This window comes from Protopterus annectens, chromosome 12.part0 (genome assembly GCF_019279795.1).
Source record: "Protopterus annectens isolate FY-2018-M chromosome 12.part0, PAN1.0, whole genome shotgun sequence".
In the NCBI taxonomy this organism is placed as follows: Eukaryota; Metazoa; Chordata; order Ceratodontiformes; family Protopteridae; genus Protopterus; species Protopterus annectens.
In genome coordinates, this window is record NC_056746.1 from 1066512093 (window position 1) to 1066531164 (window position 19072).

The window sequence follows — 19072 nt, forward strand, 5'->3', positions numbered from 1 at the left end:
TGTGACTAAAGGACATGTCTCACAGCTTTCAAAGCTGTTATTTTTTCAAACGGGCTCTTTGTTTCTTCTTGCTGTCTGACAGTGCCAGGTACAAAGCCAGTAAAGCACTTTGCACTTCAGTACTTTCTTTTTCAGTAACTGGTAATACATGGACCAGATAAAGTTCCATGCAATTGAAATAATTATAAGAGCGTCACTGATGATAACCCTCAATTATGTGTTCTTGACATGGATGCCATGATTTGCCACCCAGATTGCACTGTTGAGGTCAATTTCTTGACATCCATGTCTCAAAGCATGTACAAATCTAAAACCAAAACCCCAATGTCAGGAAAGACATTGAAAAAAGACCTAAGAAAACAGCACCAAATAAAATTTCATGGGCTGCAAAATCCAATTTTAAAACTGTTTAATAATCTATTAAAATACAAAATAAAAACAGGTTTAGTGCTTTCATCCTAAAAAAAGTCAATAAGGACTTCATCAGAACCCAAATACAAATCTCTCTAATACTGTTGAAATACCCAATTAAAAAAGTCACACGAAGCCATAAAAATCATGTGATCCCACTATAAGAACCAGGAACAAATAAATTAAATATTATGCAACTTTATTTAACATTAAACAATATATATAAAAGATATATTTAAAGATTGTAAAAATTGCTTACTTATGTTAATGTTTATATTTTGTTAGCCCTTAATTTAAGTGCAAGCTCAAATGATGTTACCATTGAGACCTAGAATTAGTGATACAAGTGAGTAGTAACAAAAGGTTTCAGAGGATTTGGCATGCAGGTTTCAACACAGGGGTACCCACTAGATGAATTTCAAGGAACGAGGAATGAAGTGTTAAGTAGGCCAGTGTAGCAATTCATACACTATTACAATATGACAACAGGCCAGAACAATAAGATGATATTTATTATAGTATATGGCACCATTTTTATTAGGATAAACCAGACAGTGGACAAATATTGGCTAATCCTACTGAGTGATAATGTTAAAAGTGATGTATAATGTTTGCAGCTACAGTTGTGTTGCATGGTTTGAAATGTAAAATGTTTGCAAATGAGATCGTGTCACCATGGTTTATTGTTATTCATATAAATGTGACATGGCCTATGTCATATATGATAATTTAATAAAGATGTTTCTTGTTTAAAAAATCTTATTGAGTGATACATTTATTGGTTCAGTATTGGATAATAAGTAATATTTTAATTATAGAAGGGATAGTTCTCTTAAAGATTATTTTTCCAGTTATAGGAAGAGCAGGTTTAGTCAGACAGGATGGGTCCAATGATTTATTTGGCTCAGGGTCTTGTGGGTATTATAAATACTGTTCATTCATAGTGCAGACACAGCATTTTATGAATGTGGCTAAATGTTTTCCTATTAAAAATTTGGTTTAGTGTTATACTATGCAGGTGATATGTTGTTGTCTTTCGGCTTTTCCCGGATAGGGGTCGCCACAGCGTAACTCCATATTTATTCCAATACAAATGCAGGGTCCTTTATGTGAACCAAACTAAATGGATGTTCAGAAAGAAAGAATGTGAGCATCTTGGTACTATTTGAAGTAAGGCTAAGATGATTGCCCTGAAGAAACATACCCTGGAACACAGTGAGGCTTGGTTTATGGTAATAAGTATTGCTAGGTATAGACAGGGATACAGCAGCTGTTTAGATGACTTGGAAAAACAGTGGATTATTAATTTGGGAGCACATTTATGTCTAGTTTAATGAGATGCTATAAATTCTTGACATCAAAGATTATGGGCTGTATTCAGTAAACCCTACATGACCTGCTAAAACCATGTGTGTGTCACCCCATGATGTACACACAACAGTGAGCCGATTTGTATTCAGTAAGCAGCCCTCATGTCATGTAGAGCCACACAAACCCAGTAAACATTGTAGTTTGATAATTACAGCATATACAGTTGAATTGTATACTAATCAACCAATCCAAGATGGATGATCAACAAACCATGAAGCAATTGTGTACACTTAGTGCAGGTTTTGGCCTTGAATTCCAAAACCTATTGGAATACAGCCATGGAAACTACTGTATATCAAAAGAATATTAGGAGCAGCTGCTGTTCTTCTGCATATTCATGTGCAACAGACCTAGGTTTATGCTGCTGCTGGTGATAGACCTTTGCCAATAAGGAGAAGGGTGTTTAGACCTCATTTAACTTTTCATGGACTACATGAGGAGCACTACATGATAGACAGAGACCCACTACAGGAACTTTGCAACCTCTGTTGTCCTCAACTGAGAGCAAGGGAAAATAGAGAGGAACCAATACCTGTGGAGACTAAGGTATGTGTAGCCCTTAGAATTTTAACTACAGGTACCTTCCAAAAACCAGCAGTGTACATGCTGGGTGTGTCACAGACATCAGCATCCATGATCCTACATCAGCTCCTGAATGCTATGTTACAGCATGCCTGTGGCTACATATTTTTTCTCTATAGCCCTGAGGAAAGAGCTACAATTATACATGATTTCTACTCTGTAGCACACTTCCCTGAAGTCTTGGATGTCATTGGCTGCACACACATTGAGATCAAAGCACCACTCAGAGAACAGGGCAGGGTCTAAATAAACAGCAAGGGCTTCCACTCCATTAACTGCCAAGTTGTGTGTAACACTAAAGGAGTCATCCTGAATATATGTGCTGGGATCCCTGGCAGTTGTCATGATTCCTGTATTTGGCACTACTCGCAGCTCTACCAGAGGTTTTCTAGGTGGTATATACCACAAGGTCATTTACTGAATGATGTAGGGTATGCACTATGCACTCAAAACATGGCTGATCAAAAATGGACACACACACACACACACACACACACACACACACACACACACACACACACACACACACGCACGCACACACCAAAAAACGCTATAATGAGGCACATGCTGAAACAAGAAATATCATAGAGAATTTGTTTGGGCTGCTAAAGTCATGGTTATGGTCACTAGATACATTGGGGAGGGGCCTTGCAGTATGATTCCAGTACTTATGCTGAACTTTTCACTGTCTGTGCTGTCCTTCACAGTATTATCCTGAGAAAACAGCTTCAACAGGAGCACCAAGGGGAAGGGGCACATATCCCACCACCACTGGCAAGGTCATCACAGCCACATGCAGGTGAGGAGTCAGCAGGGGAACCACCAGCTGTTGTGGGTGCAGGTAGACATAGGGATGCACAATATGCCCTTGCCCTGGCCAAGATGCAATGGATAGTACACATGCTGACCACCTAAGGGGTACAGCTTTTATCCTATGCACATACACACATACAGTAAAATTGATGCCAGGCAATGCTCACAGACTTTACTTACCCATATAATGGATGTGTACTGGTAGCATCACACAGAGTCAGTCCCAAATTAAAACAGTTGTAACTGCAGAAGAAGAAGAATATGTGTGAGTTTTACAGTAATTATATCAGTATGTGACAGGACTGAGTTATGCCAATAGATGTCTGCTCTTTATCAACTAATAGGCCTCATGCAGTAAACATACACACAATATAAAAACCTGTAAGAAAGCAGTACAGTTTTCAAAATAGCATAATCAACACATATATTCTAAACACTCCGTCAGCTGTGCACACTGTGTATCAGAAAAAAGCACATATGTATCCCTGAATCCAAAAGATAGAAACAAGCTGATGGCACAGTTGGCATAATTTGCACAGGCTGTTGTTTCAGTGGGGACAGGAGGCCAAGGCTGACACAAAAAATAGCGAGTGTGTGTGTGAGTAAGAAAGGCAAGCAGAAATTTAACTAATTATCAAATGTCTAATTAGGCAAAATGAGCTGCTAGCCTCACAAATGACTCATGCTCCTGTTATGTGTGTTGTATGATGTATGGGCACAAGAGTTGAAATGTGTGTGTGAGTGTCTGTAAGAACACAGCCAAGCTCTATATTTCCTCTACATCCCTGAATGTCAAACACGTGTGAGCTGTGCATGATGGAAGTAACAGTTCATCTTCACTGGCCCCGATCATGAGAACTGGCTGTGTCAGTAGTTGCACTGGCACATCCATGCCTATAGTCAGATGTGCTGGTGACTAAAATCTGCTGTATGAGCTCTCCTCACAACAATGCCCAGGACCATGACCCATGGCCTACCATGTCTGGTTGTGGACACCTCAACCACTGATGGAGCAGTAGAAATAGTGCCACTATGGGAACAGTATCGGACATAGCCACATTGGCTAACAGCAGATGGTGCTGCTGACTTACATCCATGTGGATGCTGTTCCCCTCCCAGGAGATGTTCCATCACAGACATTTTCCATTCCATTTTGTAATTAAGCCAAGCCATTGAATTGGTCACATGGCAGAGGCAGTCACTCATGTCAGCCTGTGCCATGGATACACCATTAAGTATGTCCTCAGAGGACTTAGTTGAATATACCTGTGCACCATGATGGCCCTAAACATACATCAAGTGGCAAGTAATGACACACCATGATCAGGTGGAGGGCAGACAGCAGGCCTCCTCTGAGCACCTCTAACAACTGTCCTGCATGGCACCTTTCCCACACTTTGGCTATGGCCAGTGCCAATTGGCAATGAAGCCACAGTAACCACAATACCCTGTTCAAGTTTCTCACCCTTCATCTGTCCAGTATTTGAGGGCTCAGTGGAATAGGTATGTGTAGGCCTACTGACTGTGTCTGACAGAAAACCAGGGGATGGCAGAATGTCAACCTCAGTGTCAGATTCAACCTCTGCACCCTCTGACTGTGCCTCTGTTTGGCCACCACCATCATCAGAGCCTACTGTTACTCTGACATCAGGTGGTAGGAGTTTTATAATTCCACTGTCAGAATCACCTGTGATAATAAGCAACAAACACAGGCATGAAATTACCACTACACTAAATATTAAAACAATTTATATGATAACAAAGTAACACTTGTCCCAATATCACATATGGTACAGCAGTACAGACACTCATAACACCCACTAACACATACAGATAAATGTACATATCTGAAGAATGGTCATCAATTAGCAAAAACATTTGCTTACCATGTGCAGATGACACCACACTTTATAGGGATGATGGTCTTGGAAGAAATGAAGTAAGTGAAGGGCAGCAATTAAACATCACAATGGGAATAACACTTGGGGACAGTGAATACACAATTGCCAATATGTCCTGTAAAAAATAGTTATAACTTATACTTGACTGACACATTAATGCACACCTTTTGTGCTTTAATGGAGACCTGGTTTAAAGAAACAGAAAGCACCCTTGCGCTACCAGGCTATAACTCATTCCACACCTTTCGGCCCCGAAACATGGACCGAAGCTCCAAAGGCGGTGGTGTCTAAATATTCATAAAGGATATGCACACCTCCAAACTAGTGGCCCAGCATAACCCATCTGAGATACTTCAGGTACAACTATCATTGGGTAAGATAACAATCCAGGTCATAGCCTGCTATAGGTCCTCAGCCATGTTCATAGACTCTCACTCCATGTTCCTAAGCACCCTGGAATCTATCAAGGTCCAACCCAACACTCTCTTACTAAGAGACTTCAACTATCCCGCCATAAACTGGGAAAACTATTCAAGCACCAATACACTGGCCCAACGCTTCCTGGAATTCATCAATCCTAATGCCCTGGACCAGCTCATTCTGACTCCCCACTAGAGGAAGCAACATACTTGACCTGGTTATTACTAACATGGGCAACCATTGCTCTACACCAATAGTCAATCCCTCCCTAGTCAGATCCTACCATAAAATAATCACCATGGAAATCCACATCCCCCCCACCAAAGGTAACCGCCTTGAAAAACTTCTCCAAAGCTGACTTTGGACTCCTAAAAACAGAGGTGGCTAACTTCACAGCACCCATGCCAATGGAAAATAGTTGCATGCCCACCAAACATACACCAGTGCACTGTACAAACATGTACATAAATGCATTGAACTAGCCATACCCAACAGAACCAAGATCCTCCCCTACAAAAAAAAGGAAGCCAATATTGTGGTCCCCTACCAATAATAAACTCTACAACAGAAGGAAGAAACTGTTGCAGAAAAAGGTGAAGTCCCAGGACTGGAAAAACTCCCTTATTAGTCTCAACAAAAAGTTGAGATCCCTCATCAAATCTTCTAAAGCCAGCTATGAAGGCAGAATTGTGGAAGACACTAAACACAATCACAAAGCCTTCTATAGCTATATCAAGAACCTCCATGGCAATACCCAGATTTGTTCTGAGTTACTGCACAATGGTACCTCCTATACTGAGCCAACAGATATTGCCAACATACGGGCCAACAGATTCAGTGCCATCTTTACCTCTCTCTCCTCCCTTAAAGGACCAATCACAATACTGGAAGAATACCAGGCACCCAGCATTACTCCAGCACAAGTTAAAACTGCATTGTCCAAGGGCAAGAATACAGCTTCCATGGGACACAATAATATCTGTGGCTGTGTTCTACATGAACTACAAAGTGAACTGGCACCACATCTGTGTACCCTGTTCAGTCACAGCCTCACTTCAGGCTTTGTCCCTACTGAATGGCACACTGCTATAGTCATCTCTCTCCATAAAGGGGAAGTGACTACAGACCCTGAGAATTATCACGCCATTAGCCTGACAAGACTGATATGTAAGCAATGGAGCACATCATCATGGACCTAATTAACAAAGATATAGGAAATCTCTAAACTCTAGACCCCACACAATTTGGCTTTGTGAAAGGGCAATCATACCTGCTCAACGTGGTTGACTTCTTTGAGTCAGTCACCAGGACTGTGGATGAAGGTAAGGCAGTGCATACAACCTACCTTAATCTGGCCAAGGCCTTTGATACCATTCCTCACTCAGGAATTATTGATAAACTCACCAAACTAGGCATCAACCCCTATTTCACTAGGTAGGTTGCAAATTGGCTCACAGATAGAACACCCAATGTGAATGTAGTGGACTCCAAATCAGACTGCTGATCAGTCATGAGTGGAGTCCCACAGGGATCAGTCCTGGGTCCTCTCCTTTTCAGCATCTATTTCTCAGAAGTCCAGGCCAACACAAAGGGACTTTGGCTGACCAAGTTCACAGATGACTGCAAGCTGGAAGCCATTATTATACAACGACCCCCCCATTAATATTCAAAAACATGCATGCTGATTGGTCAGCATGCACATTGTAAATCAGAGTTATAGTAATGGAAAAAGGTCCAGTCGCCCGGACAATTTCCATTACTATAACTCTTTTTTTACAGAAACGGAGAATGCAAGATCTCCGTTGCTTCACACTGTCGCGCTATGTTAGACGAGTTTAACATAGCGAGACAGCTTTAAAAAAAGCAACAGAGATTCTCCGTTGCTTTTATTAAAGCTGTCTCACTATGTTAAACTCCTTTAACATAGCAAGACAGTTTGTAAAAAGCAACGGCGATCTTGCTTTCTCCGTTGCTTTTTTCAAAACTGTCTCGCTATGTTAAATGGGTTTAACATAGCAAAACAGCTTGTAAAAAGCAACAGAGATTCTCCGTTGCTTTTTTTAAAGCTGTCTCGCTATGTTAAACCCATTTAACATAGCAAAACAGTTTGTAAAAAGCAACGGAGATCTTGCTTTCTCCGTTGCTTTTGCCCACAGCTCTGATGTACTGAGTAGGCATATGCATGCGCAGTACATCAGAACTGCCGCAGAATACCAGACAGCTGTGGAAGGACAGCAAGGAGGCATTATTTAAGAAAAGTAATTATTTTTTTTCTTAAATAATGTCATTGTATAATAGCAATAACCCATGCCTGGGTGTGGGTAATGCTGGATTTACCCACAGTTGGCTTTGTTTGGCCACTCGGGCTTCACCCTCATGACCAAACCACACCAATCGTGGGTTAATCCAGCATTACCCACACCCACTCATGGGTTATTGCTATATTAACTCCCCAAGTGATGCAAACATTCTACAGAAAGGCCTCACTGAGACCAATAACTAGTGCTAAAACCATGGCCTTAAGCTTAACGCCAAAAAATGCGTCATCATCCCCTTTGGTAAAAACTCAGTTCCCACTAATTACCACATTGCTGGGAGCCCACTGAGCAATGAAGGTGTTATAAGAAATCTGGGGATGCAGGTTGACAACAACCTCTCCTTCAACCACCACATTGCCACTGTGGTCAGAAAGTCCTTCTATGTGGTACATCTCATTACCAAGGGTTTTGCATCTAAGAAGTAAGAGGTTATCATCTCTCTCTACTCTTCCCTCATTAGACCAATCATCGAGTACAATGCCCCTTTTGGCATGTACCTCACTAGACATGTGCAACAGCTGGAGAGGCCACAGAAGTACTTCACAAAGAGGATCCTAGGCATTAAACACATGTCCTACACAGACAGACTCAAAAGACACCAGCTATTCTCTGTCTCATATCACCTACTTAGAGGCGATCTCTGCTTGACTTACAAATCCATGTCTGACCCAGCTCTGTTAGAAATGCTACATATAAAGAAATCCCAATCCCTCTGCACCACAAGCTCCAGAGACATCAACCTCATTATCCCAATCAACAGAGCATGCTGGAGGGACAGGTTCTTCACCCAGAGACTGCCCATCCTCTGGAATAGACTCCCCATACATGTCAAGCAGAGCACCTCACTGTCCCTCTTCAAGACAAATCTTGATGAGTGGATGGGAAATAGAAAGTTCACCCCGGGGGATCACTCCAGTGGATCTACTTGATAGAGGCACTGGGAACTAATGTTGGGTGGCATGATGCCAGGGCACTTCTATGGGCTAGGCTTGTAAAGGCTCCAGGGCCATTAGCCTAGTACACACCTATGAACCTATGAAAAACTATGTCATATAAGTCTATTAACTTTTCAATAGGGACAGAAAAAAATTCCTCCAGGAGGTATTACACAAATGACTTATTTTACTATACAAGTAAATATAAAACTTGCCATATGTAAACTTTCCTGGAAGCTGCTCCTGTTCAGCCAGACACATCAGCACCAAGCAGAAAAACAGCAGCAGCAGAACCACAGCAACACTGTTTTAATTGTAGATAAAGTAAGCGCTTTCATCGGTGTACTCCAACAACTTCATCAGACAAATGACATAACATGTAGTTGCAGTTTAAATACTTTCAAACTGCCATATCAATTACACAATTAAAACCATTTTTAAAAAAAATAGAGATATTCCCAGAAAAAACATTTTGCAACACAGAACGCCAAAGTGGGAATAAAAAAACTACATTACTAGTGCTGTAATATAGTTAAATATAAATTAATTCTTTACATTAGCAAAACATTGCAAAGTCTTTATCATAAATAGAAACAGAAAAAATATAGAAGAATATATATATATATATATATATATATATATATATATATATATATATATATATAGTTAAAAACAAAAAAATATATGGTTAAAACCAGTCGACCAGTGTGACAACAGTATTACCTAGTCAAAGTTTTTGTCCCTTCTCTGTATACCTATTTGTGTCCTAAAATTCTTCGTCAATAAACTTTGATGCGAACCAACACCAAAAAAACATATATCTGGCGTTAATCCACTAAGCTTATGTTTAAATGAATTAAGTTGGAAATTTATAGGTGTTGTTAGAAACCAAACACAATACTTTAAGAAGACTTACACCATACATTGTGATTCTAAAGATGCACCAGAGAATACACTAAAAAATACAAAGTGTATAATGTAACTTGTGCTATAAATGTAGTTGTTATAATGTAACTTGTGCTATAAATGTATGTATTTTCTGTTATACTTTATCTACAATTAAAACAGTGTTGTTGTGGTTCTGCTGCTGCCGTTTTTCTGCTTTTTAACTGTTTTGGTTTCACAATTTGAGGAGTTTACATCAGCACCAAGCACATGTTGGTGTGCAGTTTCTACTGAGCTGTCTGGATCTATGGCAGTGGACAGGAGCGCTTCATTTGGTGTCAATGGGTGCTTGGTAGCAGGCTCCCCTCTCCATAGCCAGCTATTCTCAGGCAGCTGCTCTCCTCTGGGCTGATGAAATCATATCAGTGGCCCTATTATACAACTGATCATAAGTCTTGGTGCACCCCCTCATGGCATTTTATCATTAACTATATGGTTCCAGGCCTACATTCTGTCAGCCATATCCCCACATCCTCTTTCAAGTAGAAAAGTGCCATGGTGCCTGAAAGCCTGGATTATCACTTAATTTTCAGAGTCAGTGAAAGGGGGTTTGCATAGATTTGTAAGCTTGGGTGCCATAATCCTATGTGACATAAAACAGAGGATGATACAACACATAAATATCACCTAACTGAAGTAGTGATTACACACACATTTGTCAACATTAAGCACTGGAAATGCTGAAGGTTATGTGGTTGTTCCACCTCACCCTCACACACAAACCAAGGTTTGGCCAAACCAAGAAATACCACTTTAGTAATGTATAATGTTTCCCACTGACATATCAGGATGTCTACTCAAAAGAAAAGCACTTGAAACACACTTTTTTGTTCTTGCAAAACACAAAGAGTAGGTGGCTCCCTATCCCCAAAACAACAAGCAAATAAAGGTTTGTACCAACGAAGGAGTACTACTTAAGTAATATATTTTGTTCCCCAGTGAAACATCAGGATGCCTACACATTTTCAAGAGAAAATTACTTGAAACACTCTTTTGTTCTGGCAGCATACAAATGGTAGGTGACCCCCCCACCCCTAAATCAACAAACAAATGAAAGTTTGTGCAAACCAAGGAATGCCACAGAATTAAATTAGTATGTATCTTTCCACACAATTATCAGAACATGTATACATCTGCAACATAAAAGTCAATTTTTGATTGCCAGCCACCCCTCACTGTTCCCACCACTCCCTGGAGGTGGCCCTGGGCCATCTCAGAAACATAACACCTATGTCACTGGCAAGTACATTACCATTTCTCTCCAACAACATAGAAAAATTGTAAAAATTTTAACAGTACAGTAATATTTGTGATGAAAGTTAATAACCTGTCTTGAGACATATAAATGCCTGTCAAAAATGCCTATGCCAACAGTGAAGCATAAGAAGTGCATACAGATAAAATTTCCATTTTTTCCTGGATATATAAAGTGATTCATAACATGTTGCAAAATCTAGAATGTACTTGAATAATGGAAGCATACCTTAGCAAAATTAGAAGTAATCTCTGCACATAAATCACTCTCAAAGGAATAGAAATTTTCTGTTTTGTCTAAATACATGTCACTCAGGTTACACTTACAAAGTGTAGAATTAACTTTAAAAAGCACACATTTATCATTTTTGTTCAAGAGTAGACAAACTCTCCTGCCTATGCTGATAAATGTTTTTCACTGTCGTGTACATTTTATGATACAGTTAAAGGAGAATGATACAAAATGCACTCTAGAATGCATGTCTGGGATACAACATAGATAAGGGAATAATGAACACAATAAAAAGAGACAAGAGCTGCATTTGTGCAAAGATATTCATAAAAGGTTGTGTGATCACTCATTGCACTAAATATGTAAGCCACACATGTACAGCCAACTGAGAATGTACAAGTGTATGTCCTGTTAATACTGAAAAGCAAATGGAAATTGTTTGTATGTGCATGATTTGTTTTCCTGCTGCAAAGTTATGTCTGTGGCAGGGAGAGATAACACTCAGACTGTGTTTTATAGTTTTATTAGTATGATAGTTCAAATCCAGGGTTGTGCAAAATTTTTAGCATATGTTAAAGTGTAAGTGTTTAAATTTAAAGTTAGTTGCTTTAAGAATCGCAATCCTGCTTAGCACCATTGCGAGGTGGCCAGCAGCTTGGATGATATGGACAGCATACATTACACCTGTGAATCAACTGTGTGCATAACACACCTTGTGCAGACATTGATGCACACAGCATATAAGGTAATCAGACAATGGTACAAGTCCCACATTATTTTTTAATGATAAATGAGACTAACCATTTTTTACAAAGAAAATGTATTTCACCTTTGCTTGTCTTGTTTGCACATTGCCCACCTGTGTACAAACATTGCTTGCTGCTACAGACAAAAAAAGATGCAGTGTTACAGAAAATAAACATTGTTACTTGTTTCACCTTCTTTCTCACAAACATGCTCATTGCAAGGCAGTCAGCACTCTAGTAACTCCTTCAGACAAAAAAGAAACATTGCAACTTGCTAAAATGAAACATTGTTACTTGTTTAGCCTTCCTGCTCACAAACATGATAAGTGGAATTGTGAGGCAGTTGGCACTTTAGACATTACTGAGTCTAAAAAATTCACCCCCTGCATAGCTTTCACTGTGGAACCAGGTGTAAGTTCATGGCCGCAAAGCAGGTGAGCCAGGGTTCTAATCCAGCATACTCTACTTTTTTTTTCAAATGGTGCTCCACTGTAATTTATTTTTTATTTTTATTTTATTTAACATTTGTTGACCGGGAAAGTCCGACTAGGTTCCAGAGAGCCTGTTTTCAGAGGAGGCCTGGGGAGAAATGCTCCAGATGCATGTCCTTGGAATGTGGGAGGAAACCGGAGTACCCGGAGGAAACCCACTCGAACACAGGGAGAACATACAAACTCCACACAGAAGGCACCCCAGCCTTTTTATATCAAAAATAACAACATAAAGATAATTATACATAATAACTAGATCAAGCAGTTGGTATCATATGAATTATATGTGCAACTGGGGGTATCCTCACAATAATGTTTCTGTAATTAATTTTTTTTCTGCCCGAGGATGAACTTCATACTCTACTGACAGTCATCTACACAACTCACATAACACAAGTATAGATGTAAAACAGAATGCATTGTGTGTCTGACCCAGAACTCAGAAATCTGCTCTGAAAGTAATAAAAGTCTATGCATTTTCAGTATATTGTTACACATTACTCCTGCATCACACCTGAGAATGCATAAACCAGGACCTTGTCAGGTCACACATGTCACGGAAGGAGATACTGTCAGCACAGCTATCTGGAATTTTCTAAATAATTATATGTCATATGTGAATATCCACATGATTTATATAAGATGCTTGTGTTACAACTGTACTAGAACTGTATGTCATGTGTATATCAAACTGGTTGGTGCTGAAAAGATATTTTGTAAAGTACTGCACTTAAAGATGCATCCACAGCATGCCCTGCTGGAAGAGAACAGAAATGTACATACACTATTGTAACTGTTTAAGTGTACATATTTTAACAGTGGAAACTGGAATACAGGAAGTTAACTTCAGAAAAATAGTTGAAATTAAATTACTTTATGGTAGCTAGAGACAGAATGTGTAAACTAGAGAGCTCTCTTTATTGTCCTTAAGGTAAAATAATTACTAGTTTTGAATGTGAAGGAATGGAATTGTTTTATGACTTCCAGCATCTGCCAAAGATCTGAGGTCTATGTATTTTCACAGGTAGATGTAAATACTGCTAGATGCAAGCAGTGGGAATTTAATCTGTTATAGCGATAACAAGAAATTATGTCATTCTACAAGCTGTCCCAGCAGTAATATTTGAGATATTAATTTGAGAGGTCTCTTAGAGAGACACAGCATTCTGTATTCTGTCTTGGACCTGGCAACAACAAGAACCATTCATCACATCTGCATTGCTCTGGTGAAGTAAATTTCTAAGGAACAGGAACAGTAAAGTAACTCTCTTAGATACAGTCAGGAATATGGCAAAGCTTAGTTTAGATAATTTTCTTTATTTATTTGAGACTGTCTTGCAATATTGTTTTAAATATTTCCTTGTGGTTTTTAACTCTGATGTCACTGTAAATATATACTATTTTCTTGTTTTTATTATTAAATATATTTAAAGCTTTCATTGTGGTTGATCTTTGTGAGACATATTTAAGTTTTCACAGTACTTGCATATTTGTTTGGTGACACTGTGGGCCACTCCTAATAGGCTGGCTCTTAGTCAAACTACCATTTGTATTAATATTAACATTATACAGTAAGATTGGACACCCTGCCCTTTGTTAATGGCCTTAAAGTAGCTGATAAGGAGTTGACTGATGGCAGTGATAACTACCTTATAATGTGGGTAAAAAGGGGGAATAGCTAGTAAACCTGTGCCAGCCTTTCCCAGGTGTGTGTGTGTGTGTGTGTGTGTGTGTAAATCAAACATCAAAGAGTGTGTGTGTCAGCTACTTGGGCAGGGACACGAAGCACTGGTTGGACAGAGAGGGTGCTGGAGGTCTTGGCTTGGGCACTCAGCTGAGATCTAAACTCTGTAGCTGTGCCAGTGGGGAGTCTTTTTGGGAATCTGGAGAAAGAGGGAGAAAGCAGCCCCAGACTGACTGTGGTCTGTGTGTGCTCTTAAGGGAAATTGCCCTTGATGCAGGAAGCTGCATCTGGAAATACTAAATGTGTACCTTAGCATCCTCTCAGTGTATATCCCCCACTGTTGCCAGTGGTGAGGATTGAGGCTCCTTGATTACTGGTCCATACATGGTTAACTGAAGTGTAGCATCACTCACTCTTTAATGTGTCTGCATAATTAATGACCATGGTTGACAAACACCTCTTCTGTGCCAATGAGGAAAAACACCTGTGTTAAAGTATATGCATTCTCTGTTTTACTTAGGTTTGAATCCCACATTGTGCAAGTTACTTTTGTCAGTGTGTAAAGCCCTACAAAATATGTGCCAAGTTATAAAATTGATACCCCACAATTCAGGTCTTAAAAATTAAGTCAGTTAATATATCAGTCTGAACCACTGGACAAACTTTTTTCAGGTGTAGCAGCAGACAAGTCATAAATTAAAGCCAATTGTCACATTATGCTTTCTATTTTATAAACTGCCTTCCTCTCTGTTTCACAATATTGCTCTCTGCTCACCATTGTGCAAACATAGTTGCCATGGTTGTGCAGGTTTGCACTTTGGCCATAAAACGGGATATCACAAATTGATGGGAAGACACTTTTAACTGTTGTTGGATGACCTTTGCAGACATGGCAGGAGCTGGGAAAATGGTGCCAAATTCAGGGATCAAAGATGGCATGTAGAGGAGTCAAGAATATTTATTGCACCCCTTGTAAAGCACTACAGCTATAGGTTGCTGCAGGGGGAACTACACTAGGTCTCAGTATAAATCAGAGGCTTGGAACAGTCTAGCCAAGGTTGTCTCCAGTGTGACTGACATTCCACACCCTTGGGAGTAATTCAAGCATCATTTAATGACCTGAAATGGTGTAAGCAGGCACAACTCAACCAATGGTTGTATGAGTTTAGATCTGCTGACATCCTACAGTTATGTAAGTATACAGATAAAGCAACATTAATTGATGTAGAAATCTGGACATTGGCAAGACTGGTATGCATGTTTTCATGTCTCTTTTTCTCCTCTTCTTTAGTTTTCATCTGCTCAGGAGATTTCAGCCAACAGGGAGGTGTATGCTGAACAGTTAGGAAGACTCAGAGAAGCAAGGAGCATGTATGCAGCACAAATTAACATTAGTTTAGTAAATTATTGCTCTTCCAAACATTACTAGCAAATTAAGCATGCATATATTAACGGTAAAAGCAAGCATGCATGCTTTACTCTCTAGCTCAAGGTAATTGTAGGAGGCAAGTGTAATAATGTATTCAGATGTGGTGGGTTCAAATCCCCCAAGTAACAAGTACATTTTAATCAATAAAAAAATTTATATTAATTTCATCAAAATTGGTATAAATGTGATATTGTTAACTTAATCTGTATTATTTTAAAAGATATATGCAATATATGCATATTCAAGGATTATTTGGTACAATTCTCTATCCTATTTTTTTATTTTTTTTATTTTGATTCTGGAAAACTATAATTAACGTAAAAGTAAAAATATATTTTATTGTACTAAATTATTGTATGTGACATATAATGGTTCTCATCTTTTTCCTCTAACCCCACCCCTTATCTCTATTTTTATTTTTATATGTATGATCACACCATTCTGATGTCATAATTTTCTGACAGCAAACAAAATGATTTCCAGCACAGGGAGGTAGACCAACAACTGTGGCTCAGTCTGCCACCTCTCTAACAGCTGCCACACCAACGCTCAACATGTCTGGGACACAACCTAGCAGTACTGTCTCTGTAACCCCTGCACTACTTGGACCCTGAACATCAGGTAGCAGTGTCCTGGCAGCTGGTGCTGTGGTATCCTCTGGGAGTATTGGTGGAGATGCGGATTATGTCACCCACAAGCAGCTGCAAGTCATGGTACATGAGGTCTTAGAAAGTAGCACTGATGCATGCCTCCACCATCTAGAGAAGTTGCTTGTGGGAATTCAGAATAAACCCAAACTCAAAGAGGAAGAGAAGGGGACAGTGATGACAGTTCTGTGGATGAGGACTAGATTCTCACTGTCCCCATGATTGACAGGCATGTGACTCTGATGTCCCCCTTTCTATCTCCTGTCATGGCATCCCCCAACCTTTTGTGTCCCTCACCATCCCTCTTTTTGAAATAAAACCAAAAAAATGGACACCTGTCTCACAAAAAAATGTGTTCAGTACATAGCTCTGCACTTCACACATGTGTTTTCTCCACACACTTAATTTGGTCCAATTGACTATATAAAATGATTGTGTTGTTGTTACCCACCTGTGTTTTGGTGGTAGTCAAAATTCATCCAATTTTATATGCATGTACATATAACACTGTTGAAGAAGTGGAGAGCTATGGTTCTTTAATCCAAACAATGATCCAGAAACTGAAAAACACAAAATGCTACGCTACCATGGTCCGTCCACTAAGAAAAAATTTTATTTCAATAAAATAAGAATTTTGTCTTATATCAACATAAAACTTCATCAGATAAAAGAACCCTTTAGAAAATTCTGTTTAAGTAACCTCAGAAAATCATGGGTTGAGTCATTACAATTAAAACCGACATACTACTTCATCATACATTCAGTAGAAAGTGTAATAAACTCACCATTTAACAGTCATCGTTAAAAAAATCATCTTATTAAAAAAATAATCAGTACATAAATAAAACACATATCAGTGTAACTTTACATATTCCACACCAGTCTATCAGGATATTATTTTAAAAAAAGGACACTAAAGAAATAGAAAGATAGTACATAAATTGTATCCCCAGAACATAATAAATATAAGTCATATGAGTACTCTTAGGATACACAAATAATACCTATCTTTTCAATGCTTTTAGTTTTAAAAGAAGTGCTAGTGTTATATGCTTGTTCAGCCCTGGCCTGTTGTATGCATTCTAGTACAATTGCCAAAATAATTCTCTTTTTTCTAAAACTAATGGCCATGGACATCTCCAAGTATTTCACTCCACTTTTTCTATAACTGTAAACTTAATGTATGTCCCCTAAATTCTTTTATATGTTTAAAAGTGCATTTGTTTTCTTTTCCTTCCAGATATCGTAAATATGTTCATAAATGTGTTCCGGGAGCCAGTGCTCTGTTTTATCTATATAAAAATATTTGCATAAGTGACATAATACCACATAAACCAACCCATCACTGTCACAACAAAATTTATCCTTAATATTAAATATATGCCCAAAATATTAATTTGTTCCCCAGTTTTAATATATTTGCATCTCCTACATTTAATCATAGAGTTATTACTGCTTGTTGGTCTATTGTATGCCTTGAACATGTTAAAATTCCTTCCCTTTCTGTAAATTCCATTTATGCAAAGATTCATGGCACTTTCTAGACAAAGTTAATGGAGTGGGATTTAATGAAACTCTAGTCTTTATTACATTGGACGTAAAAGATCTTTATACAGGGATACCGACAGGTATGACAGATGAAAGTGCTTAACCATTTCTCTAATTTATTTTTATTTGGATTATTAAAACGCTGCTTTGTGGTTTCCTTTTGGACTGACTTGGTTTTCTTTGGATTTTGTTTGATGTATACCTAGTCAAGCACTGGTGGAATTATTTTGGTTAGTTTATATTTATGTTATCTGGATGATAATATGGCATGATAGTAAGGAGATAATTGCACTATTTGTCGATATATTAGTCAAAGTACAGATTTTTTTTGGGTTTACTCATGAGTGAAACAAATAATGCATATCTAGATGTACTATTAGACAAGGATTCTATTAATAACATGTATATTGCCTGTATTTACAGAAAACCCACTTACTCTTACACCCTCTTACATTATTCAAGTTCTCATTCATTTTCCCATAAAAAGGTGGTTATAAAAGGACAATTAGAGCAGCATGTATGACAAGTTGGGAACACCATTGGATGAATGTCATTTTCTAAGGGGAATGTTCTTGAAAAGGGGTTACCCTGAGATTTTGGTAGATGAGATTATATTCAAAGTAAAAAGTAAAAGAAAAAGTGGGTATTTTGTTCTGCTGCTTGACAGTAATATGAATGGGACTGAGGGGGTGATAATGGACTGCCTAGATACTGTAAAAAGGTCCCAGTTTGAGTCCAGATCCATCTCTCATCATTTCTTAGTGTGATAATATAGCAATAACCCACGCCTGGGTGTGGGTAATGCTGGATTTACCCATGGTTGGTGTGGTTTGGTCACAAGGGTGAAGCCTGAGTGGCCAAACAAAGACAACTGTGGGTAAATCCAGTATTACCCACACCCAGAAGTGGGTTATTATATCTAATGACATTATTTAAGAAAAAAAATAATTACTTTTCTTAAATAATGGCATTGTATAATGCCTCCTTGCTGCCCTTCTGCAGCTGTCTGGTATTCTGCGGCAGCCCTGATGTACTGCGCATGCGTATGCTTATGCAGTACATCAGAGCTGTAGGCGGAAGCAACGGAGAAAGCAAGATCTCCGTTGCTTTTTACAAACTGTCTCGCTATGTTAAAGGAGTTTAACATAGTGAGACAGCTTTAAGAAAAGCAACAGAGAATCTCCGTTGCTTTTTTTTAAAGCTGTCTCACTATGTTAAACCCATTTAACATAGAGAGACAGTTTTGAAAAAAGCAGCGGAGAAAGCAAGATCTCTGTTGCTTTTTACAAAGTATCTCACTATGTTAAAGGAGTTTAACATAGCGAGATAGCTTTAAAAAAAGCAA

At 38.8% G+C, this 19072-nt stretch overlaps 1 protein-coding gene across 1 annotated transcript in view; it reads left to right on the plus strand.

The window, feature by feature from the left end:
* The window catches only part of RBPJL (recombination signal binding protein for immunoglobulin kappa J region like), a 353030-nt gene that overhangs the window by 35892 nt on the left and 298066 nt on the right, over window positions 1-19072 (plus strand). Inside the window, exon 2 of the mRNA XM_044088991.1 lies at window positions 15395-15474. Within this exon, the coding sequence (XP_043944926.1) occupies window positions 15395-15474 (80 nt within the window). The remainder of the gene's footprint in view (window positions 1-15394; window positions 15475-19072) is intronic.